This window comes from Erinaceus europaeus, chromosome 14 (assembly GCF_950295315.1).
Source record: "Erinaceus europaeus chromosome 14, mEriEur2.1, whole genome shotgun sequence".
NCBI classification, from domain to species: Eukaryota; Metazoa; Chordata; class Mammalia; order Eulipotyphla; family Erinaceidae; genus Erinaceus; species Erinaceus europaeus.
The window spans coordinates 10,669,625-10,683,651 of NC_080175.1; the positions used below are offsets into that span (position 1 = coordinate 10,669,625).

Consider the following 14,027-nt stretch of genomic DNA (forward strand, 5'->3'; position numbering starts at 1 on the left):
ACCGCTTATGAAGCGATCCCTCTGCAGTGGGGAGCTGGAGCCTCCAGCCGGGATTCTTACGCTGGTTCTCGCATTCTGTGCCACATGCGTTTAACCTGCTGCAGTAGCGCCGAGTCCCCACCCCCTTTTTTTTTTCATTAAGGTTGTCACTAGGGCTTAATGCCTGCACCACTCCTCTACTCCAGTCGTTATTCCCCCCCATCCAGGCTGAGAGAGAGGAGAGATATAGAAGGAAACAAACAAATCTTCACCTGCAATATTCTTGCCTTTAGGTTCATAATTAGTCAGCAATTTGTTCTGCTTTTTATCTTAACTCTTTTTTAGCCACCAGGTTCCAGATGATACCATGATGGCAACCGGACTTCCCTGGGCAGACAACCCCACCAGTGTGTCTTGGAGCCCTGCCTCCCCAGATTCCTACCCAACTAGGGAAAGAGAGAGCCAGGCTGGGAGTATGGATCGACCTGCTAATGCCCATTCAGCAGGCAAGCAATTACAGAAGTCAGGCCTTCCACCTTCTGCATCCCACAGTGATCCTGGGTCCATACTCCCAGAGGAGTAAACAATAGGGAAGCTATCAAGGGAGAAGATTGGATATGGAGCTCTGGATGTGGGCACTGTGTAGAAATGTACCCCTCCTATCCTATAGTCTTGTCAACATTTCCACTTTATAAATAAAAATTTAAAGAAGAAGGAAACGAAGACAGAGAGGAGAGATACTGCAGTACTTCTCCACTTCTCATGAAGTTTCCTCCATAAAGCACTTCCATGTGGTGCCTGGGGCTGGAACCTTAGTCTGCACACTTGGCTGGGTAAGCCACCTGCCAATCTCTGTGGTATGGAGTATTTTTGGATGCTTTCCTAAATATATGAAGGTGACCACACAAGTTTATATTTGTAGTATACGTCAACATGGTGAGTACCAAATGACTTTGAACTTCTTATTCTGAAACAATTTCATATCAACAGGGAAATTTCATATAGGATATTTTGAGTTCCTATGTATCCTTCCCCCAGCCTGATAGGTAGATAATCACAGCATATTTGTTAAAACTAACAAATTAACACTAATGCAATACCTTTAATTAAAGTCTGACTTTATTTGGGTTTTACAGCTTTTTCAACTAATGCTCCTTTTCTGTCCCAGCAAAAGTTATGCATTCTTAATCCTCTGTAGTCTCCTAGTCTTTTCATGGTTTCTATGATCTCAAAAGTTTTGAAGAGTACATTTTGTAAAATGACCCTGAATTTCTGTTTCTCTAATGTTTTCTTATTACTAGAATGAGTTTTCAATAATAATAATAATAATAGAAGGCATTGCAATTTTTTGCTGAGTCAGATATCAACATGACTTATTATTTATGATGTTAACCTTGAGTATCTTTGATCACTTGATTATAGTGTTATAGTTTCTCTACTATAAAGTTACTATTTTCCTCTCCCAGTTTTTTTTAATTTGGGTGAAAATTACTAAGGTGAGCTCGTACTTAAAGTTAGGAGATTTTTTTGAAGCTTATTTATTTATTGGGGGAGGAGTTAATGGTTTACAGTATAGTCTTTGACACATAAGCATAACCTTTCATAACGTTTGAGAAATAAACATAACCTTTCATGTCCTCTTAATACATACATGTCTAAGAGACACTTGCTCTCACAACGTAAGGCACCCTCTTCCATTATACACCAGGACTCCAATGCACCTTCATGCCACCCCTAGCTCTCCTTTCCCAGAGTCCTTTGCTTTTGTGTAATATAATACACTTAGTCCAAGCTCCACTTATGTTTTTCACTCACTGTCCTTTTGTTCTTAATTCCACTAGTGAATGAGATCCCTCTGTATTGGCCTTTCTGTTTCTGGATTATCTCATTCAATATGATACCGTCAAGTTCTGACCAAGATATTGTAAAGGAGATGACCTCATCCTTTTTAATGCCTGAATAGTGTTTCATTGTGTATATGTAACAACTTTCTTGGTCATTCATCTGCCATTGGGCATCTGGACTGCTTGCAAGGTTGGGCTGTTACTAACTGTGCTGCTATGGACATATGTGTGCATAGGAATATGTCCATATTTGGAATAGGTGTCTTTGTTTTCCCTGGGTATATCCCTAGGAGACACATTGATGGATCATATGGTAGGTTCATTTCTAGCATTCTGATGAATTTTAAGACTGTTTTCTACAGGTGTTGGATCAATTTACATTCCCACCAGCAATGGAGGAAAGTTCCTCTCCCTCAACAAACTTTAATTGAGGTTTCTGTCTTTTCTAATGTATAGCAGCATCCTCACTGGTGTAAAAAGGTCTGACTGTTGTTTATATTTGCATTCTCCTGATCATCAGCAACTTTGCACATTTTTTTCATATATCTGTTGGACCTTTGGATCTATTCTTTGAGGAAGAGTCTGCCCATGTCTTTCCTACATTTTTCAATGGTGTTGTATGTTCTTTGATTTTGAATTTGGTGAGTTCTTTGTGCATTCTTGGTCTTAGCCCTCTCTCTGACCTATGACACAAATGTTGGTATGCTTCTAATTCTGCTTCTAAAAACCCCTTCTGTTTCATTTGGTTTAATCCCCCCTGCTTAACACTGTATTGTATTTACATAACCACTGTTAACTAAGCACACCCTCCCTCCAGGGCATTGGTGGTTCAGTGGTAGAATTCTTGCCTGCTCCGCCCCCTCTCCTTGTCACACCCTGATTTTCAGCAGTCACTTTTCTCTCCACCCTCTCCACGTCACATCCTGTTTCCGCCCTACTTGGCGAGTATATATAGGATTGTGTTTTTAGTTTAGTTTTTTAGTTTAGTTTAGCTTGGCTTAGATTGTGCTGCGTTCCACATGAATAAAGAGGTACTGCATACAGCTCAGCCATGAGTCCCTGGTCGTCTGTCTCCCGCTCGCGAAGCTAGTCCGACACACAAAGATTTCCTCGCACTCTGTGAGGAGTCTCTCATAACAGAGACACTTGCTATGCAGAAAATTTTTAGTTTGCTACTGTCCCACTGGTTTATTTTTGCTTGTATTTTTCTTGCAGTTGGATCTGAATCAGCATCAGCAACGATGTTCTAAAACTATGTGGATGACAGTTCTATATGTTTTCCTCTAGTACTTCATGGTTTCTGGCCTAACATCTCCTTTGATCAATTTAGAGTTTACTGTTGTAACCACTGCAAAATTTTGTTTTCACAAAATTTTAGAGATAGTTTGACCATCCCTTTTGATTCTGTTGTTGACCAGCTGGTGGTGCCAGGTTCTGCTCTGCATATGAGTTTCAGGGGAGTGGAGGAGTTTTGAAGACGTATATAGTATTATGACATCAGATACCTCTTAAACCAAAACCTAGTGGGAAACCTAGTGGGGCAGGGGGAGTGTCATAGCAGGAGGATTCCAGACCTCCTTCTTCTCTCCCCAGACTGCTTCCTGAGAGTAGGAACTCTGTTACGAGGTCAAAGACACCTTTCTTGCAAGGTAATCTGACCTTATTCATCAGGGTATCTATGGAAGCCGGAACACCTTTCAGTCTGTTGACTTTCCAGCTGCCACAAAGTTATAATATTCAGTTCCCTGGTTCCTGGGATGGGCTCCTGGGGCTCATTCAAGAGCCTGTTGCCTCTACAACTCTAAGTAGTAGTTGCAAGCTCCTGAATGATTCCACATGGGCCCTTTAAATTTGCCAGGCATACTCAAAGCATTGCAGATATAGAGTCCACAGGTAATGCAGCACTGCATCTCCTTTGGAGCCTTTTTCTCTCTCTCCTTGAATTTCCATTGTCCATGAGCAATCACTTACCTTCAGGCTGTGATTTTTTTTCTTCTTCAATAGAAATCCCACTTGTGCTCTGATGAAATTTGCAGAACCACTACACTATCTCCCTGGCCCTTATGTACACATTTTAAAAAGTTTTTCATTACATCTTATGTGGAATTTAAGAAATTCAGTGCAGTACCTGCAACATAAAACCCCAGTGCATTATTAAACAGAACAAAACTAATTATATCACTTCTACCCTTTCCATCAATATTTATATCGTATAAATAAACCACGGTGTAACTGTATATCTGAATCCCAATAATTGACTCTAATAGCTATCCTAATAATTCATTCAATGCCCTGCAGATAATACTCTATTGTATTACAGGGGGAGATTTTAATTTCAAGGAAGGTAAACAGGATTAATTTCAACGGACTGTAGATCCAGCATAGGCCAAAAGCTCTCTGTTTGATTATAGATTTGATAACTGGCTCATCTTAAACTCCTAAAATGCTACCTAGTTACCATATAATTGGATCATACAACAAATCCAGACATTAAAACAAATGGGGATGGCTATCCTGGTAGAGCTCACACCTTACTGCACTCTAGACCCTGGATTCGAAACAACACAGAGGATCCGAGAGAGGCTTCATGGATGATGGAGTAGTGTTGTGGCATCTTTCATTCTCCCACTTTCTTTCTAAAATAAAGACTGAACTTCAGGCAGTGAAGCAGTGGTGCCAATATTTTTAATGTGCCACACTAAACACACACACACACACACACACACACACACACACACCTTGGTGACATAATTCCAATATTTAGATGACACTCTGCCAGTGTTTGTGAATATGGGAAAGTATTTATGGTGGTTTAGGTTTGGAAGATGCCTCTGGGCATGGCTCAACAGTGGGGTGACTGGTCAGGTTTAACTGGTTTCTTGGCTGCCAGACATAAGTTAAGATGGCTGTGATTTCTTACACAAATATTTTTATTTTTCTGAAAAGAATTTTTTCTTTTTATTACTCAATACGTGGTGGCAGCATATTATCATTCATATTCTCATGTACTTGAGTCTGCATAATCTCATGTTTTTTTGGAGGAGTCTAATTTTGTTCCTCAACACTGAGGAATAAACTGAGGGCCTTGTGTATGTTCAATATTAGCCGAACAGCCTCCTTGAGCCTTGTTTTTGAAAATTCCGTATACTGAAGGGATGAGGAGAGGTTAATGAGGGAGGAGGGGGGAGGGACTGACACAGAGTGAAAGAGGGGAGGAAGATGCACTGAAGTATGCTCATTCAGCTATCCAGTTTTTGTTTTGGTTTTGGTGCTGTCCATGTTGCTTCTATACGGTTCTGGAATTCAACCCAGGGCCTCAAACACTGCGAGGCGTGCTCTCTGCCTGCTGAACTTTCTTCACCCCCGGACCTGGTTTAAACTCTTGGGGACTAAGAGGTAGTCTCAGTGCACAAGCCATTTGATGATCTCCTGGGGATCTTGAATGCCGCTGACATGCAATTAATGACATGCAGTTAATTTATTGATGATGTCATGACTGTACCTGATGAAGTCTCCTACTCACAGTGGACTTTTTTTTTCTATTTCCAATACAGAGCATGAGTGAGAGAGAGGGAGAGAGAGAGAGAGAGAGGAGAGAGAGAGAGAGAGAGAGGAGAGAGAGGAGAGACACCACAGAATTGTCCAACCAGCAGTGAACCTTCTCATTTTGTGTGGTGCTGAGGCTAAACCCCAGGTGCTCAGGCAAAGTCAACTGTATGCTCTACCAGACAAGTTAGCTTCAGGCTCCTGGCAACATTATGCCAAATTAAATGAATGTTTTAATTATAAAATTATAAAATAACAATATCAAAATAATTATAATAATTACTATTTTAATTGGCACTAGGATTATCACAATGAATCCACCACTCCCAGTTGCTTTTCCCCTATATTTTTCTTTTTATATATTCTTATTTATTTATTATTAGATAGAAACAGTGAGAAATTAAGAGGGGAGTGGGAGATAGAGAGGGAAAGAGACAGAGAGATACCTGCAGCCCTGCTTCACCACTTGTGAAGCTTTCCACTTGCAGGTGGGGGCCAGGGGCTTGAACCTAGGTATTTGAGCACTGTAATGTGTGTGTTTAACCAAATGTGCCACCACCTGGCCTCTTTTACTATATTTTCTTTCATTTTTATTTAGTAGGACAGAGAGAAATTGAAAGGGGTAGGAGAGGTACAAAAGGAGAGAAAGAGAGAAACTTGCAGCACGGCTTCACCACTCCTGAAGCTTTCCTCCTGCAGGTGGGGAGTGGGAGCTGGAACCCGAGTTGTTGCACATGGTAACTTGTACATTCAACCAGTCGTGTCACCACCTGACACCCTTAAAAGAATTATTTAAAAACATTTTTTTTTTTTTAAAGTGAAAGATAACCAGAGCACTACTCAGCTCTGGCTTATGGTCTAACTGGGGACTGAGCCTGGAGCCTCAGAGCATCAAGCATGAAAGTCTTTTGCAGAACCAATATTCTATCTCCCTAGCTCTCAAAATTATTATTTTTTAAAGATTCAACATTTTAATTCACTCTATTTTAAAGTGTAGTGTTGCCTTTTTAGAGCATTCTACTATTATGTCATGTTAAGATCTTGTAGTACTTTTTGTTAGTTGGATAGAGACAGAGAGAAATTGAAAGGAGAGTTGGAGATAGGGAGAGAGAGACATCTGCAGCCTTGCTTCACCACTCATAAAGCCTTTACCCTACAGGTAGGGACGGCGGGCTTCAACCCAGACCCTTGTAATGTATGTACTTAAAGAGGTACGTCACCCTGCGGCTCTAATAGTACCTCTAAAGAAGGGGAGAAAGCCACACTACCGTTTGCCTCAGAGTTCCTGAACACTTGGTATTAGTATCAGTTCCATTTGTGAGAGGGCTGAAGTTCGGAGGACAAGCAGTAGACTGAACCAATTGCAACTAACTTGACCCCAGTAACTAAGGATTGGGGAGGGTCCTTCTGAAATCTGACAATCTATCTCCTGGAGTTAGGGTCCAACCAGAGCAGAGGGCAGTGAAGTGGGCAGTTGCTGGGCATTCTTCTGCTGGCTCTTGGGGCAGGCGATTGTGACCTTGAATTTTTTCCTGGGGAATCCGATGATTTCTCGGCCTGGTGTTCCTTGTGCTGCGTGCCCCAACTTCCATATCTCCCCAGATGGGTGAGCCTGAAGGAAGTAGGCCTAAACCTGGGAGCTGTTGACAGGCGACCACGCCCTCCTCACACTACCTGCTAACTCACTGGACCCGGCGGCTGTCGCAGCCCCTCTGCTTTCCCACGTGCAATGGCAGAGCTTCCACGGTGCCTCGGCCTCTCCCCAACCGCCAACCGCCAACCCCCAACCCCCAACCCGAGAGGTTTTTCTCCATCGTCTCCACAGTCCCCAGGTGTGAGATGGGGAGAAGGAGCCTGGGCGTGTTTACTGCTCCTCCGCGGTTCCCGGGGAGAGGCGTAGGGGTGGCATTGCAAGTGGGGTTCCCACCCAGCCTGCAGATCTCAGGCCGCTTTCCTGCAGAGCGCGCGCCCTGGGACGCGCGGGTCGCGGGCGGGGTGCAGAGCGCGTGGCAGCGATCGCGGGCAGCCCGGGCGCCCTTCCGCTGCGCATCCCGCACGAGCTACTGCGGGTCCCGCCCTCGCCCACCCAGCGCGCCCTACCTGCCCCGGGCTGCCTGCGTGCCCGCCCTGCCCGCCGCCCTCAGGTGAGCAGCCGCGCCCGCCCGCCGGGCCCGGGTAGGTGCGCGGGGATGAGCTCACTCGCGCGCTCGGCGCCAGGAGGAGGAGCGGGAGGAGCGGGAGGAGCGGGAGCGGCTCCAACTTCCGGGTAGCGAAGCCGCACGCCACCGGCATCTTGCTTTCCCTCCGCCTCCCGGGGGACCCCGCGCCTCGCCGTCCGTGCCGGGGCTGGCCGCCCCACCTGCGAAAATGAACAGCTCGGACGAGGAGAAGCAACTGCAGCTCATCTCCAGCCTCAAGGAGCAAGGTAGGCGGGTGGCAGCCGCGGGAGGGGACGGCCCGGGGTGCGGGGCTGCGGCCGGGCGAACGCCCCCCCCCCCCACCCCGAGCTCCAGCCACACCGCGGCCACCGCCGCAGCCCCGCAGCCCGGAGAGAAGCGCCCCGCGCCCCACCCTGCGCCGTGCACCCTGCACCCTGCACCTTGCACAGCCCGGGGCCTGTGCAACCTGCGGGCGGTGCGGGAGAGCGCGCCCCGGGCTGCCTGAGCCGCGATCGGAGGTGGAGTCCCATAGACAATTGGGTGCCCGCGGGGTTCCGCGGTGCCACCACTCTCCACGCGGCTGTGGGGGCGTGGGGTGGGGACTGCCGGGGCAGCTGTCTTGGGAGGGGGCGTTTGGCTGGCCTCGCCCGGGGCCTGGGCCCCACCCACCCTTGCACACCAGCCTGGAGGCCTGCTGCACTGCCTCCTTGCAGTTTTTCCATTCTGCTTTGCTCTAGATCTCCCTTCCTTACCCAGACAGAATTTTTTTTTTTTTTCAGGCCGTGTTTGGTTTTTATCACTTCCCATTTTTAGCAATTTATTAGTCAGTGAGTCAACGCCCAGTCAGTGTGGGGCTTCCAGAATTAAGACTTGGCTGTGGTCCATAGGCCTCTTACACACACTTCTGCAGTGCCTGGTAGCTGGAGGTTATCCCTCAGTAAGAGATCTGTTGTCATCTATCTTATCTCTCCCCACACTTGTGAACAGAGCTAGATTAGCATCAAATGTGAATCTAAGGCCTTGTCAATAAAAATCAGTATTATTAGTTTAATCACCCTCATCAAAGGTAGCCTGAGGTCATGCACCAAGGACAATAACTCTACAGATTCGGGAAGTGAAAATGAGTCTGAATGGGTGTTTTTTGGAATAACTCACTGACATGGCCACGGAGTGCAAGGGGCCCTGTTCTGTGAGTCAGCCAAGTTTCTAACCCCAGTTCTTTCACTTCTCAAGACCCAACACACCAACTTTGGGAACCTGGGAGAACCCTTTCAAAGATCTGGTTATAGTCAAGGTACTGGTAATTACAAAGGTGATAACCAAGTCGGCGAACGGACCATTTTGTGGGATCCTAGCCAGCCCAACCTGTCATTTCTTGAGACCACATATATACCTTATGGATGTTAACTATGTGATTTGGGGAGGGATTATAAATTATTTAAACTCATGGAAATGGACATAACTCTTCTTTGTGGTGTCTAACATATAGGAAGTGTTGGATGAATGTCATTGGTTTTTGCCTTCTTAGTATCTTCAACTTTTTCTTTTTTAAAAAAATAGAGACACAGAGACAAAGAGAATAGCACAGAAATATCCTTCAGTGCAATAGGGGCTGGGCTTAAACCTTGGTGACATTCATCCCAGAGCAGCTCACACTAACCAGGTGAGCTATTTTGCATGTCTATAACTTTAACTTCTACTAAGGTCATAGAAAATACCAAGCCTCTGTGAACCTAGTGAGTGGTAGAAATGTCCTCACATGGTATTCGCTAAAGTGTTACTGTGAAGGACCGAATTTTTTCAAAATTTTAATTTTACCAAACTACTTCCAACAATGTTGATTCTTAATTTCTATGATAGACTACTGCAGATTCCATTATAAGTCATATCTATCACAGTAGAATTTTGGGTCATTTCTTAAGTACTTCTAAGGCTAGATGAACAGTACAGATAACCCACAAATTGTATTTGATTTTGGAACAAGTTCTTTATCCTGTTGTTGGGGTTGATAGTTGTGAAAAGGCAAGGATTCTTAAGATTCTGTTCTTTCTCATATTGTGTTAGAAAATACACAGATTTGGCATCATTAGAAGATGTATTTCCTTGATTAATAGAAACATAAACAGACGGTTAGACTTTGAATTGTTCTTTTTAAAAATGTTTTTTATATTTATTTATTCCTTTTTGTTACCCTTGTTTTATTGTTGTAGTTATTATTGTTGTTACTGATGTTGTTGTTGAAAGGGAGAAAGAGAAATGGAGAGAGGAGGGGAAGACAGACAGGGAGAGAAAGATAGACACCTGCAGACCTGCTTCATAGCCTGTGAAGTGACTCCTCTGCAGATCCAGGGGCTTGAACCCGGATCCTTCCTCCAGTCCTTGTGCTTCACGCCACGTACACTTAACCCACTGCACTACCGCCCGACTCCCTGAATTGTTCTTTTCAAGATGCACTTAAAATATAAGTCTAACTGTATAGATACTGGAATTGTTTTCTTTGACGTTCACAGTGCTTTTATATACCTTAAAGCTGGACATTTGTCCTTGAATATAATGACAAATGACTTATTTCGATGCTGCATGGTCTGTGGAATTAATGGGTTATGTTGAGGTGGGAAAGAGGCAACTACCCCATCAGTAGGTGGGAAGCTCCACAAGTGGTAGAACAGGTCTACAGGTATCTCTCCCTTTCTGTCTTCCCCTCCCCTCTCAATTTATCTCTGTCTCTAGCTAATAAATTAGAAAGAAAAAAAAAAAAGGGAAAAATGGCTGTTGGGAGCAGTGGGTTTGTAGTGTAGGCAACGCGTCCCAGTGATAACCGTGCTGGCAAAAATAAATAACTAAATTAAAAAGAAAGAAAATAGGCAACTAAATATTTGGGTTTAACCCCCCCCCCCCACCAGGGTTACCACTGGGGCTACATAATGAGTCCACTGCTCCTGGAGGCCACTTTTATTTTTAATTCTGTTTTTTTCTACTTTTTATGATAGAGAAGAGACACAGCACTGTCCCACTGCTCCTGAAGCTTCTCCCACTGTAAGTGGGGACTGGGGACTTGAACCCAGGTCATCATACATGTAATGTGTGTTACCAGGTACACCACCTACTGACCCTTTGTTTGGGCTCTACAGTTTACTGATGAATTTTGTAAGCTGAAGATATATATATATACATATATATATATATGTATATATATATATTTTGAGAACAGAAAATGATTTTTACTCCTAGATAGCACTGTGAATAATAATTGTCATTACTTAATGTGTGCAAGAAGAACCATTATCAATGAAATATTCAATTTTCTTTCTTTCTTTCTCTTTTTTTGCCTCCAGGGTTATCACTGGGGGTCCTTGGTACCTGCTCTACAAATCCACTGCTCCTGGTGGCCATTTTCTCCCCATTTTGTTGTTATTGTTGTCATTATTGCATTTTGTTGTTGTTATTACTGTTGTGGATAGGACAGAGAGAAATCAAGAGAGGAGGGGAAGACAAAGATAAGGACAGAAAGATAGACACCTGTAGACATGCTTCACTGTTTGTGAAGCAATCCCCCCCACACACACTGATGGGGAGGTGGGGCTCGAGCTGGGATCCTGGTGCCAGTCCTTGTGCTCTGCGCCCTGTGCACTTAACCAGATGTGCTGCCACATAGCTTCCACTCCATTTTCTGTTTTTAACACCGAGTAAGCATAGTCCTTCATTTCCTTTAGCAAATAAAGACCAAGTACCTATCATCCATGATTCCCCTGAGGTACTGTGGTCTGGCTGATGAACCAGACAGTTCCAGCACTCACCAAGTTCATTTTCTAGTAGAGGGACAGCCATTAGCCAAGCAGTTAAACACATACATTTGTAGACTGCAAATAACTTTTCCAGGAGAGATCCTTAGAAATGGAATTGTTGAATTAGAAAAGCACAGAAACACACAGTTTTGCTACATAAAAGTGCAACTCACCCCTCCAAGTGACTGCACTAGTTTAGCCTTCCGCCCCCCCACCAGCAGAGCAAGTGTCCATTTTCCCATAGGAAGGTCACCATTGACCAACTCCAGCCTTTACTAATTTTGACCCTTTGATAAAGCAAGTTTTGCTGTTTCAGTGAGCAAAAATTATCCCTTTATTGTTTTTTCTTTGCTATCTGGCTGTTAGTGAAACTTGAAAGCTTTTTACATGATTATTGACCATCTAACCTTGATCATACGGTTCTTTCCTTACTAAGCTTTTAAGTCTAAAATTTGAACTCATTCCCCAGAGGGAGTTCAGACAAGAAGATTTCTGGCTAAATGGCAGAGCTGACAGAAGCCTTCTTGAACGTGAAGCCTTCAGTGGCATGGTGAATAAGGTTGCTTTTGACAAAAGTTGTGAAATGTAATGACGGAGTCTGTCATAATATGAACAGTCTCTAATTTATACTTACCATCCCCTAAGCTTCGTGTCTTCTAAATCACACCCACTTCTGAGTTACTTCAAAACATTTTATGTTCTTTTCTAGTGAATGGTATAATTAGCTATATTATGTCATTCTAGAAAGTTATATTATGTCCCTTAAAAAAAAATTAGCCAGTGTGTGATTGCTTATGCTCAAGCAGATGCTGAGGTAATGAGGTAATTCTCTTTTTGTCCTTTTGGGGGCTTTATTTTATTGGACTGATTGACATCTTTAATGCATAAAGAAGTAATAACTTGGGATGCTGTTTCCAGTGCATCTTTCCTAGCTACTAAAGTAGACATTTCCCTCACAAAATGTCTTGCAATTGGCTCCTCCTCCGTAAGTCTGTTGGAAAATTATAGATTTATTTCAACATTTGTTTAAGGTACATGATTTGCTTTGCAATTCACTCACCCCCCCCCCCTTTGCACTGAATATTCATTGCCAAGCACCACTGTGCTCTAGGCATGAGAGATACAAGGATGAATGAAACCATGTCCTTGCTGGTGAAGAATTTCCTAATCTAGAGATAGTGGCCGGTATGAAAGTTCCTGGAAGAGTATCTAATTTGGCCTAGTTTGGGACTGAAAGCCTTTGGCCAGCCAAGAGCAGGGCAGTCCTTGATTGGCAACTCCCAACTGATTGGTATAGTTGTCCAAAAATATAAGGTAGTATGTTCTGCTGCCAGTTGAGGGGGGTTGGAAGACGACAGGACACACAGAAACAGCACATGTCCATTTACTGGGCTAACATATCAACAGTAAGGCCATACCATTTGGAACTTATTGAGAGAGTTTGAAAAGAGAATGATTACCACTTAACAGTACAGATGTATTGTAACATCATGACAACAAGCGAATGAAAAGTCTTGGGCTCTCAGGCAGATACCCATTTAATATTGATTTCCTGTGATGAGCTAATTGAAAGAAAGGTAACTTCATTTCCTCTTTACAGCTAGTGTTGTTGATCTAGGGTTTAGATTTCAGATTGAAATTTGACCAGGCTTATTCTTAGAGCTGAGCTAGTAATTTTTTTTAATATTTTCTTTTTTAATATTTTATTTATTTATTTATTCCCTTTTGTTGCCCTTGTTGTTTTATTGTTGTAGTTATTATTGTTGTTGTCATCGTTGTTGGATAGGACAGAGAGAAATGGAGAGAGGAGGGGAAGACAGAGAGGAGGAGAGAAAGATAGACACCTGCAGACCTGCTTCATCGCCTGTGAAGCGACTCCCCTGCAGGTGGGGAGCCGGGGTTCGAACCGGGATCCTTATGCCGGTCCTTGTGCTTTGCGCCACCTGCGCTTAACCCGCTGCGCTACAGCCCGACTCCCTGAGCTAGTAATTTTAAGAGGTTTTCTAGTTCCCCATGATTTGTGGTCTACAGATTTTTCAGAACGTTTTTTTAAAAACATTTTTTTAATTATCGTTATTTATTGGGTAGAGACAGCCAGAAATCAAGAGGGAAGGGAATAATAGAGAGGGAGAGAGACAGAGAGACACATGCAGCATTGCTTCACTACTCTCAAAGCTTCCCCCCTGCAGGTGGGGACCGGGGGCTTGAACCTGGGTCCTTGAGTATTCTAGCATGCGCACTCAACCAGGTGCACCATCCCCCCCCAGCATTATTTTAACAAGCGACATCTAAACTATTGTCTGTCACAGTTGACCATATAGTCTTCGCATCTTTAGTCTTAGATGCATATGAAATCAAAGTGGACAAGAGTTAGGCCCATGATGTCAAATACAAACGTAGCCTTACACCATTGTTTTCCCACATGTGGTCTAGGGCCCCAGGACATCTGAAGAACCAAGGAAATGGGTACTTGTTTATGTGATTATTTGTATGTGTGTAAACAAGTGAAAAGAGGGCTGGATACAAAATTTTCTTCATCTGGTCACGTTTCCTGTGAAATTTATATTTAAAATGTTTTGCTTTGCCCACCAATTTTAGTATAGATTGGGACAAATGCTCAAAACACATGTCAGTGGGTTATTATTTATTTAGTTATATTTATTTATTTATTTTTAACTATTGTCATTGTTGTTGGATAGGACAGAGAGGGATGG

The 14,027-nt window shown here is 43.6% G+C and overlaps 1 protein-coding gene across 5 annotated transcripts in view; it reads left to right on the forward strand.

The window, feature by feature from the left end:
• The first annotated feature begins 7,378 nt into the window (after positions 1 to 7,378).
• The window catches only part of SHTN1 (shootin 1), a 134,339-nt gene continuing 127,690 nt past the window's right edge, over positions 7,379 to 14,027 (forward strand). For 3 of the 5 annotated variants that reach the window (XM_016186151.2, XM_060171216.1, XM_060171217.1), the window contains exon 1: positions 7,379 to 7,794. In XM_016186151.2, coding sequence (XP_016041637.1) covers positions 7,737 to 7,794 — 58 coding nt within the window. In that variant the 5' untranslated portion in view covers positions 7,379 to 7,736. Of the gene's footprint in view, positions 7,795 to 9,088; positions 9,192 to 14,027 lie in introns of all 5 variants that reach the window. The other 2 variants (XM_060171215.1, XM_007518457.3) reach the window with 2 other exon arrangements.